The 16,837-nt window shown below is 43.5% G+C and overlaps 1 protein-coding gene across 2 annotated transcripts in view; it reads left to right on the forward strand.

The window, feature by feature from the left end:
- The window catches only part of pdlim5b (PDZ and LIM domain 5b), a 175,659-nt gene that overhangs the window by 13,206 nt on the left and 145,616 nt on the right, over positions 1-16,837 (forward strand). For both annotated transcript variants that reach the window (XM_063013956.1, XM_063013957.1), the window contains exon 2: positions 10,518-10,665. In XM_063013956.1, coding sequence (XP_062870026.1) covers positions 10,567-10,665 — 99 coding nt within the window. In that variant the 5' untranslated portion in view covers positions 10,518-10,566. The remainder of the gene's footprint in view (positions 1-10,517; positions 10,666-16,837) is intronic.

The raw sequence follows: 16,837 nt of genomic DNA on the forward strand, positions 1-16,837 counted from the left end.
CGTTTGATGCGTGATTGGACTCCCGGCCACCGCCCGGTCGTCCACGGCGTGAACCGCAATGGGGACCCGTAATGGCTGAAGCTCAATCCCCCACCTGTGTACCAGGTTGTGGTCAATAAAGTTTTCCACCGCGCCTGAATCGACACAGACTTTGAGATCGGTGGACCCGGACTCCCAGCGTAGCAATGCGCTGAGAAATAGGCCTTGCCCAGGGATGGCGGAGTGGCACGCCCTCGACTCCCTACCACGAGAGCGGCCTACTCGTTTAACCGAGGGCGAGCTCTCGTGGAGGGGCCGGATGGATGTTGGGCGCCCCCCCGGGTTGACCCTAGTTGCATGGGCTCCGGGCCCTGATCTCCCGAAACGGCCCGGGGCGGACCTTGAGGCCGGAAAAAGGGTTGGTGGGACCCTCGCTCCCGGACGCGTTGTCGGAGTCGGGTGTCAATTGAGGTTGCTAGGAGATAGAAGGCTTTGAGAGATGTGGGAAGATCTCGAGCAGCCAGCTCGTCTTTAATTCTTTCTCCTAGCCCGCGGTGGAAAATGGCGACTAATGCTCCCTCGTCCCATCCGCACTCAGCCGCCAGAGTGCGGAACTCGATGACGTATTCGGCGACTGAGCGTCCCCCCTGGGACAGTTCGAGCAGTCGCGGACCCGCTTCCCTCCCCTCGGTGGGGTGAAAGAAGGTATCCTTCAGGGCCTCCCTGAAGGCGGCCTCGGAAGCGCACTCAGGGGCACCCTGCTCCCAAAGAGCTGTCGCCCATTCTAGGGCCTTGCCGGTTAACAGGGATGTTATAAAGGCCACCTTGGAGCGCTCCGAAGGGAAGCGGGAGGGCTGGAGCTCGAACGTGAGGGAGCACTGTAGGAGGAAGCCTCGACATTTCTTCGCCTCCCCTGAAAAACGTTCGGGGGGCGGAATGGAGGTTTCCACTCCTACAGGAGGAGCCGGAGGAGGTAAAGAAACGGGGGGGGGGGCCGGGGAGCGCCGGGCTGGCCGCCAGGTTTGACAGCAGCCGGGCGATCTCAGCAACCTGCTGCGTCAGCTCAGTGAGGGCCTGTTCGTGCCTCCCCAAAGCGACCCCCTGATGCCGGAGGGCATCGGCCATGGGCGGAATCTCTGCTGGGTCCATGGTGGTCGCACCGTACTGTTACGTGTATGCAGAGAGAGAGGACCCAAGATGCAGAGATTTCAAAAATAACAGATTTTATTTTAAAAGGTACACAAGGTAAACCGAAACGAACAGAGAACAAAGGGCAATAAACCAAAAACAATCCGGGGATCCCGAATACAGCCGAAATCGTCCTGGCTAACTGAAATATAAACAGAGAAAACAAAACACACAAAACGGAAAACGCGAGTCGCGAACCCTGGTCGCTAACTCGCGGGAGCCGCGCCGACACAGCTCGCTACAGCGAGGCTTAGAGGAGGCGGGGACTCAGGCGTCTATGAGGGGGCGCCAAGCGTGAACGCGCTCGGAAAAACCCACCGAGACTTGGTAGAAGGGCGAAAACAAAAGACGGGCTAGCAGGGAGCCCGAACGGCACTGTCACCAGCGTAAGGCTGGGAAGCGGCCGGTAACAAGAGTAATAGAGAAAAATTAGCGAAGCCCGGTATCGAACCTGGGTCGCTCCGGGGAGAGCGCGGCTCGCTAGGCGGGAGCCAATAACGCTACTGAATACCCCGGGGAGTGGATAGCGCTCAAAGCGCTGCTGGGCGAGTGCTGCGGCGCTAGCACTTAGCCGGCAGCTAACCGGCTGACAAAGAGGGGACGCTGGTTAAATAAACAGCAGCGCGAGGGCTGCACGACAGTCGCACCAGACTGAAAATGCTAGGTCTAGTTACCTCGGCCTTACGACCTACCCATCCTGCCACCATACGGCGCCAGGAGAACCACCTAAGCTATAAAAGAAAGAGGCTGGTGCGAGGCAGCCATTAACCAGGTAAGAGAACAAACGGTGCGACGCCGGTAATCGGGCGACGCCCACTTATATAGTGGACGCGCAGGTGCCGGTCATTCGCACTAATCAGCGTGCTTCTCTATTAGAAGCCACGCTGCTCTTTGTTCTGTAAGATCTGCGACGCTGAGAACAGGTGGTAAGTCCATCAGACGCCGCAGACCCCCTAACAATTTCAGGCCACACGTTTTTTTCATGATTTCTGTTGGGGGGGGGGGGGCTTGGGGTTGGGAGGATGTTGTATTAAGAAATTAGTTTGACAAATTATTTTTGGAACAGTTATTTAATTATAATGTGTTGAAATGTATTTTTAAAGATTTGGGGGGTGCCAAATCATTTATTCAGTAAAATCTGTTAGCCAGCACAACACACACTAACACACCACCACCATGTCATTGTCACTGCAGTGCTGAGAATGATCCACCACCTAAATAATACCTGCTCTGTGGTGGTCCTGTGGGGGTCCTGACCATTGAAGAACAGGGTGAAAGCAGGCTAAAAAGTATGTAGAGAAACAGATGGACTACAGTCAGTAATTGTAGAACTACAAAGTGCTTCTATATGGTAAGTGGAGCTGATAAAATGGACAGTGAGTGTAGAAACAAGGAGGTGGTTTTAATGTTATGGCTGATCGGTGTATATACTTTGCCGGCTGTACTAGTACTACTGAGCTTGGGCCAGTATAAATGTGTGAGAAACAGTAGAAATGGAACATAGAAAAACATGATCAGTGCTTTCTTTTTGGGAGCAACTAGCATAAGTGATTATTAATTTTGAAATCATGGACTTAATATAGAGTTGGATCCCTCTTTGTATTAATAACAGCCTCCAATCTCATCAGAAAGGTTTCAAACAAGATTTTAGAGCGTCTATGAGAATTTGTGTCCATTTAGTCAACTTTTATAAATGCATACTGGAATTTAAAAATGCTGTACACCTACTTTTGGCCATATGTAGTGATGTTTTCTTGTAATAAAATATTATCTTCATAAAATGGAGCAAAAAAAGAATGCAACATGTGATTGAGTTCAGTGTACTTCAGTAGCTATGCCAGTCACTAAACTTGAATCAAATAGAGCCCCTTTAGTGGGTGCAGAACAATTATGCCAAAATCAAAATCCCAAAGTGATCGACACCTTGTAAAATTCATGTCATAATGAATCAAGGCTGTTAAGGAAAGAGGGGGTATTAGTGTGGTGTTCAAATGACAAGACAGTGGAGGATTTTGCTCATGTCTGTGCAGAATGGTAAATCTAGTGTCTAGTGTGCCATAGTAATGAGATTCAATGTTGCTACTAATGCATTAATTAAATCATTTAGCTTGAAAGCCTCATTTTAAACATGATACATGTTTCATGTTTTGGCATGTGCATTGTTTCCATTGTGGGTATGGAAACCACTTTAGCATCTCTGTCCTCTAATTACATGTGAATTCTTACACAGGATTATTCCCACAGGCCTAGTCAAGCTTGATGCCTCTCAATTTCTTCTTCCGAATGGTCATTAGACCAGCGACACTTGTAATCTAGATGAAGTCTACTTACAGATAATGAGTTATTTGCTGGAAGCCATTTTTTCCACTGTAAACCCAGACCTACTGCATGCATCACAAAACAGCTGCATTCATTTTACTTTTATAGTGCTCCCTATGTTCTCAAACAAGGCCACTTTGTAGTGACTCCACCCTTACAGGAAAAGCAATGACGAAACAAACCACTGAAAAAGGAACCGACGGATCTTATTAGCCACAAGGTAGTTTCTTTAGTGTTTGAGTGAACAGACTAAACAAAGTGTAACAAGGACTGTGACGGATGGATCGAAACACATTCCTTTGTCCAAATATGGTATTTCTACTGTGTCAGAATTAAACACGCAGCACACCTCATATTTGGTTCTATGCCTGTTGGCTATTTTCACACTGAGCAGTTGCTTTTGATAGATTCCCAGCTGTGCAATCGGCTGGTCGAGCGTCTACACACAGACCGCTGCTTGGTTGGGTCCCCGCGATCCTCAGAGATGCTGAGGCTTAGCGATGGATTGGTGTCCTGTCTGGGGTGTTGCTTCATCATGCCCAGTAATTCCAATAAAACCCATCCCTGATAAGGATAAAGTTGTGGTAAAACACATTCTACACTTTCTACACCATGCTTTTGCGAGACCCTGCTTGGATTGGCCTTGGCTTGAACCCGCATGCTATATTTAAAGCCCTGCACTACGTTTAGCAGACCTCTAACCCTTATCAGAGGCACAACCCCAATTCTGACTTTAGTTCCCTTGAAAGCTACAAAGCCTGAGGCATGAAAAACATCTGGAACACCACCCAGCTCTTAAAGTACAGCTTTTAAAAGATGTGGCATATAATCAGTCAGGTATTACATTTTCATTTTGTGATAAATACCTCAGGCTAATTCCACGCGTGTCAGCTCTACCAGGAAAAAACCAAAATGATAGGAAGAACAGCACATGTGGATAAGCCAAAAATGATAGGAAGAACAGCACATGTGGATTAGTTATGTGTTAAAAGCAACAAATAACTACTCTGGTGACATGAAACATGGCAAGCACTGCTGGACATGAGGACTGGCTATTAAGCAAGTAAAATCTTTTATTTGAGAGCATAAAAGATTGTGATGGAGTGAAGGTCATGTCTCTAGTGTGACTAACAGGTGAAAGATAAACAAATCATCATGACTTTTTGTTTTAATTAACCAGATTACCAACCTGTTTAACCTGCTCACATTGTTTATGTTCCTACTATTCTACAATTAAAAGATAAGCTAAATGCATCCCTTATTCTAACTCTGTGGTTCCCAAGCTTTGTTTTTCTGCAGAGCCCCCTTTTTATAGATAAGAATATTTTGGAGACCCCCCCCACTCCAACACACACGTACATGTCTTAAAGTACATGTGCTTCCAAGCTCCACTGGAGTTCATTTTACACACTGTAATCTATACAAGACGGCAACTTTTTGAACAAAACATAATAAAGTGACAAATCAATTTTAGAGTACAATTGCGCAAACATGCCTCATTCATTTGCCTTGATGCTTCCCCCCGCAATAGCCCAGGACCACACCCCATACTTTGGGAACCACTGTTTTAACTAACAATTCTAATAAGCAGGGTTAAAAATAAATTTGTTACTGGGTGAGCCTCACAGCTTTACTCACATGTCTGTGCTCTGCTCTGATGGGCGTGTGCGCACAGAGTCTACGTTTCAAGCGGTCCCTTGATTACTGTGATTCTTCTCCTACCCTAATCATGTGCCTGCACACAGGGAGTGAGTAATCAAGGGAATTGCAACGAACAGACACACAGACATGCCAGGCTGTTAATTAGCATTGTGGCGTGTGTGTATGTTTTGTGTTTGGCGGGGTGAGAAAATCCAGTCAGTTTTGCTATCAGATTAACAGACGTGTCTCTCATACAGCAAGTGCATGTGATGCGTCAAGCCGTGAGCTATACAAAGACATTTACCCAGAAGTACAGGGCAGCATAGAGATGTTGTGGTGTTTAGTGGGCCGGAATGGTGACGCAGCTGGTAGAGGAGGTGCCACATAGCAACATGGTCCCTGAGGTCCTACGTAGAATTGATTTAATTATGAGTATTGCAGGTTTTTCCAGTGTATGTGGGTTTCGTGCATTTGGCTTTATCAGTAAAGCTGTTTTGTGTCAGTATGGAGTCTTACTGCATGTTAAACTCAGGGGAAAAACTTGGTTTGTTGTCTTATAATAACTACACTAATGTTGTCATTGTCACTAATGGTATATCTTTAGAATACCAAATGTTAGGGGCGACCCATATTTAGTTGTAATGAACCACAGACTTGGTGTACAAAAATCCTGAACTGGTTTTGCTTACGGTGTTTATGTTCATCCTACTGTTCTACATTACTGCCACGTTCACTATGTTGTTCTGTCTTTATCAACAACTCACAATAATTTAAAATAATTTTAAATAATTCATAATAATTTATAATAAATACCTACTTTTTGTATGATATGCATTAGGGCTGCACGATATATCGTTTCAGCATCGTCATCGCGATGTGTGCATGCGCAATAGTCACATCGCAGGACGTGCGATGTCAATTAATGCAATTTAAATCAAATACGTCATGCTACAACTTTTTTGCTGCTTGACACAAAACGAAAATTCTCATTTTCCATGACATATCTACAGGTTATTCGAACGCGCTACTTAGCGATTCCATGGGGTTTTGCGTTTAGCATCTTGCCATTAAAACCAATGGAATGAGGTGGGACAGCGCTAACATGTCAATATAACATCTCGATTCGTGAACAGAAAACTGTTACATTTGCTGACAAGAACCAAACTTGCAAACAAAAAGCACTCGTTAAAAATCAATAATTATTTATTTACGTTTAAAAATGACTTTGTCCGCACCGTCAGCCATGTTTGTTTTTCTGTGAGAGAAGAGATGCCGCAATGAATTCTGGGATTGCCTTCATCACTAAGGACGCTTCTGATTCTCACTCGTTCTTGAGTCAAAATAACATTGAAATATTAAGACGCCTCAGTAGTGAGCTCAGTAAGGCATCTCGGATTTCGAACAGGTGTATAGCTGCTCTTTTGTTTGTATAGTTTTTTTTTTAAATAATGTGTACTACTTAAAGAGGTTTTGATTGTGAAATAAAATATTAAATGACCGATTTTGTCAATCCTGTTAATTCCCTCATGTGATATTGAAGCTTTCTTAGTTTAATGCTCAGTTTCAACCGAGTACAAAGATGTAGCTTGTCATAATCTTTTGTATCTCTTGTAGGCACCATGCTTTTTTACAGATGAGCTCCTTATTTAGAGTAAGATACATGCATTATTAATATTATTAATAATGTGGTGAAAATTCCTGCATTTTTTTTATATCGCAATATATATCGCAGGAAAAACAAAAATCGCAATGTCAGTTTTTTCCAATATCGTGCAGCCCTAATATGCATGCACCATAAGACCAATGTTTACATACCTAATAAATACCTACATTTTGTATGCTATGCATGCACCATAAAAGTGTTTACATGTGTATAGTATTATACTGTAAATATTATTTTTATTGCTTGCTTTTATACTGTTATTGAATGTTATACGTTGTATGTATGCAATAATTGTTGTCTGATGTGAGCTGCTGTAACAAAGAAATAGAAAATCTATCTATCTATCTATCTATCTATCTATCTATCTATCTATCTATCTATCTATCTATCTATCTATCCATCCATCCATCCATCCATCCATCCATCCATCCATCCATCCATCCATCCATCCATCCATCCATCCATCCATCCATCCATCCATCCATCCATCCATCCATCCATCCATCCATCCATCCATCCATCCATGAAACAAAGAATGAAGACTTGTTGATATAAAACTGCAGTCAGGTGAATTGGAGATGCAAAATTGTCCATGACTGTGTTTGACATTAAAGACTTGAACAGATGAATCTTGTGTATCTAGTTACTACCGTTTCTGTCATGAATGTAACCAAAGTGAGTGAAACATGACGTTAAAATCCTAATAAATCTATAGATCTCCGGTCATTTGTTAAAGAAATCCCTCATTCCATGTGTCCTTGTCTTCTTTCCTTTTTCCTTCCCTTGTTTCTGAATGAATGAAGGGTGTTGGGGGTTTATTTTAAGACCTGAATGATGTGTGTATGACCTCTGTGCACATAAATAGACGGACTGCTTGACGCTCATGGTCCAGTAGGACTTATAAGCATAAGTACTTGGGTATCATTTATGCCACTTAGCCTTGGAAACAACCACAACATAGGGATTCATGGATTTGAAACTAGACCTTTACAGAGTGACGTTAACTTCTCGTTCTAAAATCATCACTATTACGAGTGTGGAACATTCCTACTGGAGCCCCAAGCCTTTAATCCTCTTTTGAACGGTTAGGCTTGGACTACACTGGAGTTTAATAGGGTTTCTCCTTCACAACAGGGGTCTTTGCTCTGCCCTAGCACCAAAATACCTTACTGTGTGTACTCCCCACTTCCTGATGTCAAATAAATAGTTGCTGCTCTACTGTGCGGTCACTAGCTTTAGAAAGCCTTGTTTCATTTCCTGACTTATGTTTAAATCAGTCATTTATTTGAAAAGCACTTTTCAAATCCCCTTCCTCATGAAATGCATACAAAGGGATTTTTAAGTTCACTTACAGGGCAGATTCTGGTTAGGTGTTTTAAATTAGGTGACAAAATGACATTAAATAACATGGGGCTATTTTTGAAATACTTAGTCATGTACAGTTTACTTCACAGTTATTTGTACCATTGGTAAATATGATTTTTTAAATTTATTTAGTAGTATTTTTAACATCATGTTTTATACACTTTGTTTACATTCATGGCAGGACAGGTAATTACTGTTTACACAAGATTCATTAGTTCAAACTCCACACAGAAAGGACCCCGACCAAACCCCTCTTGGGGTAAATATGATTAAAAGGGGCATAAATGTAGAATGGTATGGAAAAAACTACAATCATTGCTAACGGTGGCCTGCACTGAGCCCTGGCCGTAAACCCATTGAACACCTCTGTCCCTGTATCCTTTGCCCCCCTTAATCCTAATCAGAATTGGTAGTCAATTGCTAATTGTGCCAATAGAAAATCATCAATCTGTATGAGCCTTAAAAAGACTGCGGGGGTGTTTGGTCTGTCAGTCCTGGATTCTGTAAAGTTGCTTTAAGACAATGGGTGTGTTCGAAAACCTAGTGAGCTGCCTTGCTGTCTTACTGCCTACATAGGCAGCTGCCTAAGTAGAGAGGATTCTAATAAGTCATCGACTTATAAGGCAGGTTTATTCGAACGCACGACTTAGACAGCGATTCCATAACTTTTCATTTACTAAGCTAACACAGTTAGCATCATGCCATACAAACCAATGGGATGAGGTGGCACAACGCGCTAGCATGTCAATTAACATCTCCCTCCGTGTACTGAAAACGGTTGAACGGTTATTGAAAATCAATAATTTATTTACATTTGAAAATAACTTTGATATACAAAATACATTTGATAATAAAAAAGTTGTGCCTCACTGAATGCTGGGATTGCCTTCACCACTAAGGCAGCATAGGATGCTCACTCGTTCTTGAGTCAAAATAGTGTTGAAATTTTAAGATACCTTACTAGGGAGGATATTAAGACATCTAGGATTTCGAACAGCCTTTTTGGGAGCGCGCGTAGGATGACGTAAATTTGCTGTCTGTGTAGAGAGCTCCCTAGGTTTTCGAACACACCCAAAGTCTTGTATAAAGCGCTATACAATCAAATTTGACTTGGCTTTGACTTGATGGGTCTGTGTTAAAAATTTGAAGTGTCTGTGTACTTATGGTGCCAGAATTTTGAGCGTTTGAGCTAGGGTTGGGCGATATTGCCAATTTTCATATCGTCATACCGTCTTCATAAAATACAGCGGTATACGGTATTACCACGTGGGGGGGGGAGGCACGGAGGACGTCTCTCTGTTAGTAATGGGTCGTTCGCGAGCGATCCGATTCTATTGAATGGCTCTTTCAAATGAACCGAGTCGCATCTCTGGGAACCGTTATATATATGTTTTATATGTTCTTTTCATTTTTGCGCCGTTCTTATCAGCTGTAATACACACATTCTGCTTCACATCAGTACGGGGAATTAATCAGTCATAATGAAAGCTGTTTATTGTCTGAATATCACAAAGAGTGAGCGCGACACACACACACACAGAGATAATATTATATTGTATAAACTTGCACAAGTGTGTTTTTTTGCAAGTTCGGGCTTGTCAGTGAATGTAACCGTATTCGGTACACAGATGTTATATTGACATGCCAGTGCGTTGTGCCACCCCATCCCATGGTTTTGAATGGCAAGATGCTAACTGTTAGCTTAGCGAGCAAAACCCGATGGAATCGCTGTCTAAGTAGCGCGTTTGAATAACCTGCCTTATAATAAGTCATTGACTTATTAGAATCCTCTCTACTGAGGCAGCTGCCTATGTAGGCAGTAAGACAGCAAGGCAGCTCACTAGGTGTTTGAACACACCCTATGTACAGAGCTCCCTAGCTTTTGCGTTATTGCCTCAAAAAGTGAGCACCCCCACAACCAATCAGTGAGCTCCAACCGCCTACAACTCCCGCCCCTCCCTTATTGTGGATGCGCGCAGGTCTTAAAGTCTCCGTTTTCAAGGTGGACCTTAAGCAGAAATTTGGCGCTTCACATTTTTAAAATACATCACCATTTTTAAATACCGCGGTATACTGTAATACCGTCATACCGCCCAACCCTAGTTTGAGCTGAACATACCATTTTACAATCAGTTCCTGCAGTTAACGCTAAACTGTCTGTTGTTGCTAGTCAGGAAAGACACTGTGAGGTTAACTCACCCAATTTTGGATATAAATTTGTACTCCATGCTTATATGTTAAATTGTCAAGGTTTATTCTGTACACCATGCCGCCTTTGTTCTCTTTGTCATCATTTTATTATTGCTGCTCATTGCTTTGACTGAGTAAGCTTGAGACTAAGCTTCTTGTTCTGTCTCCACAGGCCCTGACGTGGACTTTTAAAGATCACACACATTAACAACCCGACGATCATGAGCAACAATTACAGCCTGTCCCTGATCGGACCCTCTCCCTGGGGATTCAGACTGCAGGGGGGCAAGGACTTTAGCATGCCTCTGACCATCTCCAGAGTAAGTATCATTCTGTCACTCCTCCAGCTTTATTCCATACTGGATCCTTAGAATAGTTCCCACTTCCACCAGAGATTTTAGGATTCTTTCACCTTGTTGCTGAGAGCTTAATATAAGCACATGATACACGGGTACATTGTGCTCTCAGGACGTTTGTTGTCACATCACTCACATACACTCAGTTCCATGATTACACTTCCATGATACACTGCTGGAATGTAGGCAGGGTCCCTGTGCTACCAAGCTGTTGGGTGATGATGGAGATAAAGCCATGGATTAAATTATGCAGCACCCTCTCAGTTTACCCACCGCTGACACGCAGACCACCGTCACCCCCTAATCCTTTCACTATATCCCACCCTCAGTTTATTTTTACTCCTCATATCCAGTCCCTGTCTGTATTTCTCAGAAAAAAAGATGTGAGGTGTGTTTGTACTTTCACCGGAACCTTTTAGGTTCTACATGGAAATGCTATAAATAGCTGTTCACCAGGGGCTGTAGGTCCAAAATAGAATGCCACGTTTTACTCAAAAGCTTCATCCTGATTAGGGTCATAGTGGGTCGGGTTCTACTGGTAAACACTAGCACAAGGCAGCAATCCCCGCCTTAAGTAACAGCCAACCATGTCTGTGTAAATGGCCAGCCTATATATTGTGGTGGTGGTTTGTTTGTTTGTTGGAAACCGGCGCACCCGGAGGAAAACCACGCGGACACGGGGAGAACATGCAAACTCCACAGAGAAAGTACCCGGACCGCCCCACCTGGGGATCGAACCCAGGACCATCTTGCTGTGAGGTGACAGTGCTATCCATTTAGCATATTGTGGTGGTGGACTAATGTAACAGTGTGATTAAGGGTTGCCACAGTGGATCATTTTTATGCCAGATGCCCTTTCCTGACGGAACCCTCCTTATTTATATGTCCCCGACACACATGAATTCAGTGGCTGGAAAGGGCCCAACAGTGGTGCTTGGCAGAGCAGGATGTTCCCCCTCAATGTTTCATTTGATTGCCCAGAGCTGCAAGCATTTAGGGTCCTCCTAAATCAGGGAGTTATGAGCTACTTTAAGGTGCAAATTTCTTATATACAACAAGGGCGGCACTGTGGCGCAGTGGGTAGCGCTGTCGCCTTACAGCAAGAAGGGCCCGGGGTCGATTTCCTAGCTGAGCTGCCAAGGTCCTTTCTGTGTGGAGTCTGTATATTTGTGTGGGGTTTTCTCCAGGTTTTCAGATTCAGTCCAAAGACCTGCAGTCTGGTCAATTGGAGCTTTTAAAATTGCCTTCTGTGTAAATGTTTGTGTTTGTCCTGAGATGGACTGGTGCCATGCTGACCAGGATAAAGCGGTGATAAAACAGACAATGACTGAATGAAATACAGCAACAAATACCTCAGTGGCTGTTTTCAGTGTCATGCCAGAAAGGAACTGCTCACAGGAAAGCCATGAAGGGCTTACTGTCTGTGTTGGTGTCTGTTGCGTTTCTCTGGAAATTTTCAATGTAATGTTTATTTTTGGAGAAAATAAGGCATATGAAATGTTTCTTAGTTCATTTTACTCATAACTGGAATCTATTTTGGCTTGTAAGAGCCTTTCCTTTCAGTAGAGAGTTCTTTTTAAACCTGTTCCAGTTGGCATGATGCTACTAGTGTGAGCGAGCGTCGTAGTTAATCTTCACAAGCACTGGAGGAATTGTTCTTCATTCAGAAGTGACCTTTATAGTCGGGAATGCTGGGACTCTCCACAGTTAGCCAAATTGTATTTGCTCATTTGAAAGCCTGGCTATTCCGAGGAGTAGGTCTCCGCTAGCTTCACAACGTCAATGCTGTAAATCTGAGCACATCCTTGGCAGCCGGTGCACGTTGGTAGAAGGCGAGTGCCGAGCTGCTGGCACCGTCAGACCCAGCGAAGGAGTTGATGAATGGCTAGACGGCGGCCGCTCATGAGTTACGACATACAGTGTATCACAAAAGTGAGTACACCCCTCAAATTTTTGCAAATATTTCATTATATCTTTTCATGGGACAACACTATAGACATGAAACTTGGATATAACTTAGAGTAGTCAGTGTACAGCTTGTATAGCAGTGTAGATTTACTGTCTTCTGAAAATAACTCAACACACAGCCATTAATGTCTAAATAGCTGGCAACATAAGTGAGTACACCCCACAGTGAACATGTCCAAATTGTGCCCAAATGTGTCGTAGTCCCTCCCTGGTGTCATGTGTCAAGGTCCCAGGTGTAAATGGGGAGCAGGGCTGTTAAATTTGGTGTTTTGGGTACAATTCTCTCATACTGGCCACTGGATATTCAACATGGCACCTCATGGCAAAGAACTCTCTGAGGATGTGAGAAATAGAATTGTTGCTCTCCACAAAGATGGCCTGGGCTATAAGAAGATTGCTAACACCCTGAAACTGAGCTACAGCATGGTGGCCAAGGTCATACAGCAATTTTCCAGGACAGGTTCCACTCGGAACAGGCTTCGCCAGGGTCGACCAAAGAAGTCGAGTCCACGTGTTCGGCGTCATATCCAGAGGTTGGCTTTAAAAAATAGACACATGAGTGCTGCCAGCATTGCTGCAGAGGTTGAAGACGTGGGAGGTCAGCCTGTCAGTGCTCAGACCATACGCCGCACACTGCATCAACTCAGTCTGCATGGTCGTCATCCCAGAAGGAAGCTGACGCACAAGAAAGCCAGCAAACAGTTTGCTGAAAACAAGCAGTCCAAGAACATGGATTACTGGAATGCCCTGTGGTCTGACGAGACCAAGATAAACTTGTTTGGCTCAGATGGTGTCCAGCATGTGTGGCGGCGCCCTGGTGAGAAGTACCAAGACAACTGTATCTTGCCTACAGTCAAGCATGGTGGTGGTAGCATCATGGTCTTGGGCTGCATGAGTGTTGCTGGCACTGGGGAGCTGCAGTTCATTGAGGGAAACATGAATTTCAACATGTACTGTGACATTCTGAAACAGAGCATGATCCCATCCCTTCGAAAACTGGGCCTCATGGCAGTTTTCCAACAAGATAACGACCCCAAACACAACCTCCAAGATGACAACTGCCTTGCTGAGGAAGCTGAAGGTAAAGGTGATGGACTAAACCCAATTGAGCACCTGTGGCGCATCCTCAAGTGGAAGGTGGAGGAGTTCAAGGTGTCTAACATCCACCAGCTCCGTGATGTCATCATGGAGGAGTGGAAGAGGATTCCAGTAGCAACCTGTGCAGCTCTGGTGAATTCCATGCCCAGGAGGGTTAAGGCAGTGCTGGATAATAATGGTGGTCACACAAAATATTGACACTTTGGGCACAATTTGGACATGTTCACTGTGGGGTGTACTCACTTATGTTGCCAGCCATTTAGACATTAATGGCTGTGTGTTGAGTTATTTTCAGAAGACAGTAAATCTACACTGCTATACAAGTTGTACACTGACTACTCTAAGTTATATCCAAGTTTCATGTCTATAGTGTTGTCCCATGAAAAGATATAATGAAATATTTGCAGAAATGTGAGGGGTGTACTCACTTTTGTGATACACTGTATGTGGAAATGGTGTGGGGGAGATCGCTCGGCCACACCGCTGCTAATAATGGTCTGTTCAGACCTGTAGCTCTGCTTTTCTTCAGCTTAATAGTCGGTAATGCGAAGTGACTGGTGTTATATAAACATCTGTCAGTGCAAGATCAGCGGAGAAAAGCCTTCAGAGATAGATATGGAATATTTATGTGGAGGGTTAGTGATGCATATCTTGTCCAGTATCTACAAAACTGCTGGGATTAAATTATTCCTTTAAAGAAAGCTTACATATGGATAGCCCACCCAGAACTCAGAAGTACTAATGAGATTTGAAAGGTTTCCTAAAACTTGATGCTGTTCCTTTCTGACACTAATGTGCCACTGTGCCACCTCCCAAAAATCTTTAATATATATATATTGTTATATATTAATATTACATATTTATATTTAATATATATATATATATATATATATATATATTATATATATATTATAATTACTGACTGTAGTCCATCTGTTTCTCTGCTTACGTTTTTAGCCTGCTTTCACCCTGTTCTTCAGTGGTCAGAAATCCCACAGGACCACTACACAGCAGGTATTATTTAGGTGATGGATCATTCTCAGCACTGCAGTGACACTGACATGGTGGTGGTGTGTTAGTGTGTGTTGTGCTGGTATGAGTGGATCAGACACAGCAGCGCTGCTGGAGTTGAGTTTTTAAATACCGTGTCCACTCACTGTCCACTCTATTAGACACTCCTACCTAGTTGATCCACCTTGTAGATGTAAAGTCAGAGACGATCGCTCATCTATTGCTGCTGTTTGAGTTGGTCATCCTCTAGACCTTCATAAGTGGTCACAGGATGCTGCACACGGGCGCTGTTGGCTGGATATTTTTGGTTGGTGGACCATTCTCAGTGAGGTGAGGTGTTTAAAAACTCCATCAGCGCTGCTGTGTCTGATCCACTCATACCAGCACAACACACACTAACACACCACCACCATGTCAGTGTCACTGCAGTGCTGAGAATGATCCACCACCTAAATAATACCTGCTCTGTAGTGGTCTTGGGAGAGTCCTGACCATTGAAGAACATATATAATATGTATAAAAGACTGAACGATTCGTCATGTTGACATGACGTTAAACCAATGAACAAACAAACAAAAACCAAAATGCTTTAGCTGGGATCCTGGGATTGATCCTTGCATGTTTTACTGTGTCTGTGTGGGTTTCCTAAAACATACAAATGGTGGATTGGCTGCTTCATACGGCCCATTTTACATAACCTACCTAATCATGAATATTTTCAATTGCAGAGAATATGTTAGTTAATGAGTCTTACTAAAAGTCTTTTAGTATCTGCTTTATCTTGATCAGGGTTGAGGTTGGTCTGGTTCCACCCAGAAACACTGTGTACAGGGCAGAAATACATCCTGAACTGGACATCAGCCATCAAAGGGCATCATTGATTTACCTATTAACTCAACCTTTCATTAGCTCATTCACTTGCATATTCATAGCTTGGGGCAATTCAGAATAGCAAATAATACATTTTCAGCAGATGTTTTTATCCAAAGGGACTTACAGTACTGTGACAGTATACTGTCTAAGCAATTGAGGGTTAAGGGCCCAACAGTAGCAGCCTGGCAGTGTTAGGACTTGAACCAGTGACCTTTTTATTAATAGTCCAGTACCTCGCCGGGCTACAACTGCCCTAATTAAATGAATAGAATCTGAACTAAAGCTAGAGGTATTGTGGCCAAAACTAACACAAATAAAAAATTAAACGAGCCCCCTCATCCACCCCCTCCTCCAATTCAGCAGCAGTATTGTCCAGACTTGTACAGTTTTTTTCTACTGGTTTCTGCAGTCCTTTTATGGAAACACCATGAACATGTTCACTGAGCTAGAAGTAAACGTGAGCCTTGCTTGGATGAGTGTGGTTAAAAGTTAAACCCTACTCCTGTAGGGCAGCTCTGTGTTACAACCACAAGCACCACCGCTAACTTTCCGCTTGACTAGTTACGGCATCTGATTTCTAAGCTATAGCAGGAAGACGCTTCGTCTACTTAAAGTGTTTGATATGCAGACGTAGTTAGTCTGGGTTTCTGTTGCTTTTGTGGTAAATGTTTGGTTCTGTTTGAGATTGGGCCCGACAGGAATCATACCACTGCGACTACTTATATTTATGTAAAACTGCATTGGTTTGCTAGCTGAATAAAACTAGTGAAGACAATTCAACTTGATAAATGCTAGTGTGCTGCATAGCGATGATGTGTATTGTTTTCCGAAACCTAAATATACTCCCACCGCTATTAAAAACGCTTGTTTAAAATGACCAGTCTTGATCATTCTCCTTGAACTTTTAGTAGCTCGTGACCGGACAGATTTTTCCCGACACAAATGAACTTCTGGTTGTCTAAAGTGTCCCCATACTCCCTCCCACATGGACACATGGCACCATGCAGGCACGCAATGACGCAAAAGAACCGAGCTCAATGGAAGATAATGGCTCTTCCTGTCAGAGGAAGTTATTTATACTTTCCCGCCAGGCACGGATAGAGAGAGATGAGGAGGTGCTGACATGATATATTGGTAGAATGCTAATTTCCAGCTGAAAAGAATTTGAATAAGCCATTATTTTGTC

Source organism: Trichomycterus rosablanca, chromosome 18 (genome assembly GCF_030014385.1).
Source record: "Trichomycterus rosablanca isolate fTriRos1 chromosome 18, fTriRos1.hap1, whole genome shotgun sequence".
Lineage (NCBI taxonomy): Eukaryota > Metazoa > Chordata > Actinopteri > Siluriformes > Trichomycteridae > Trichomycterus > Trichomycterus rosablanca.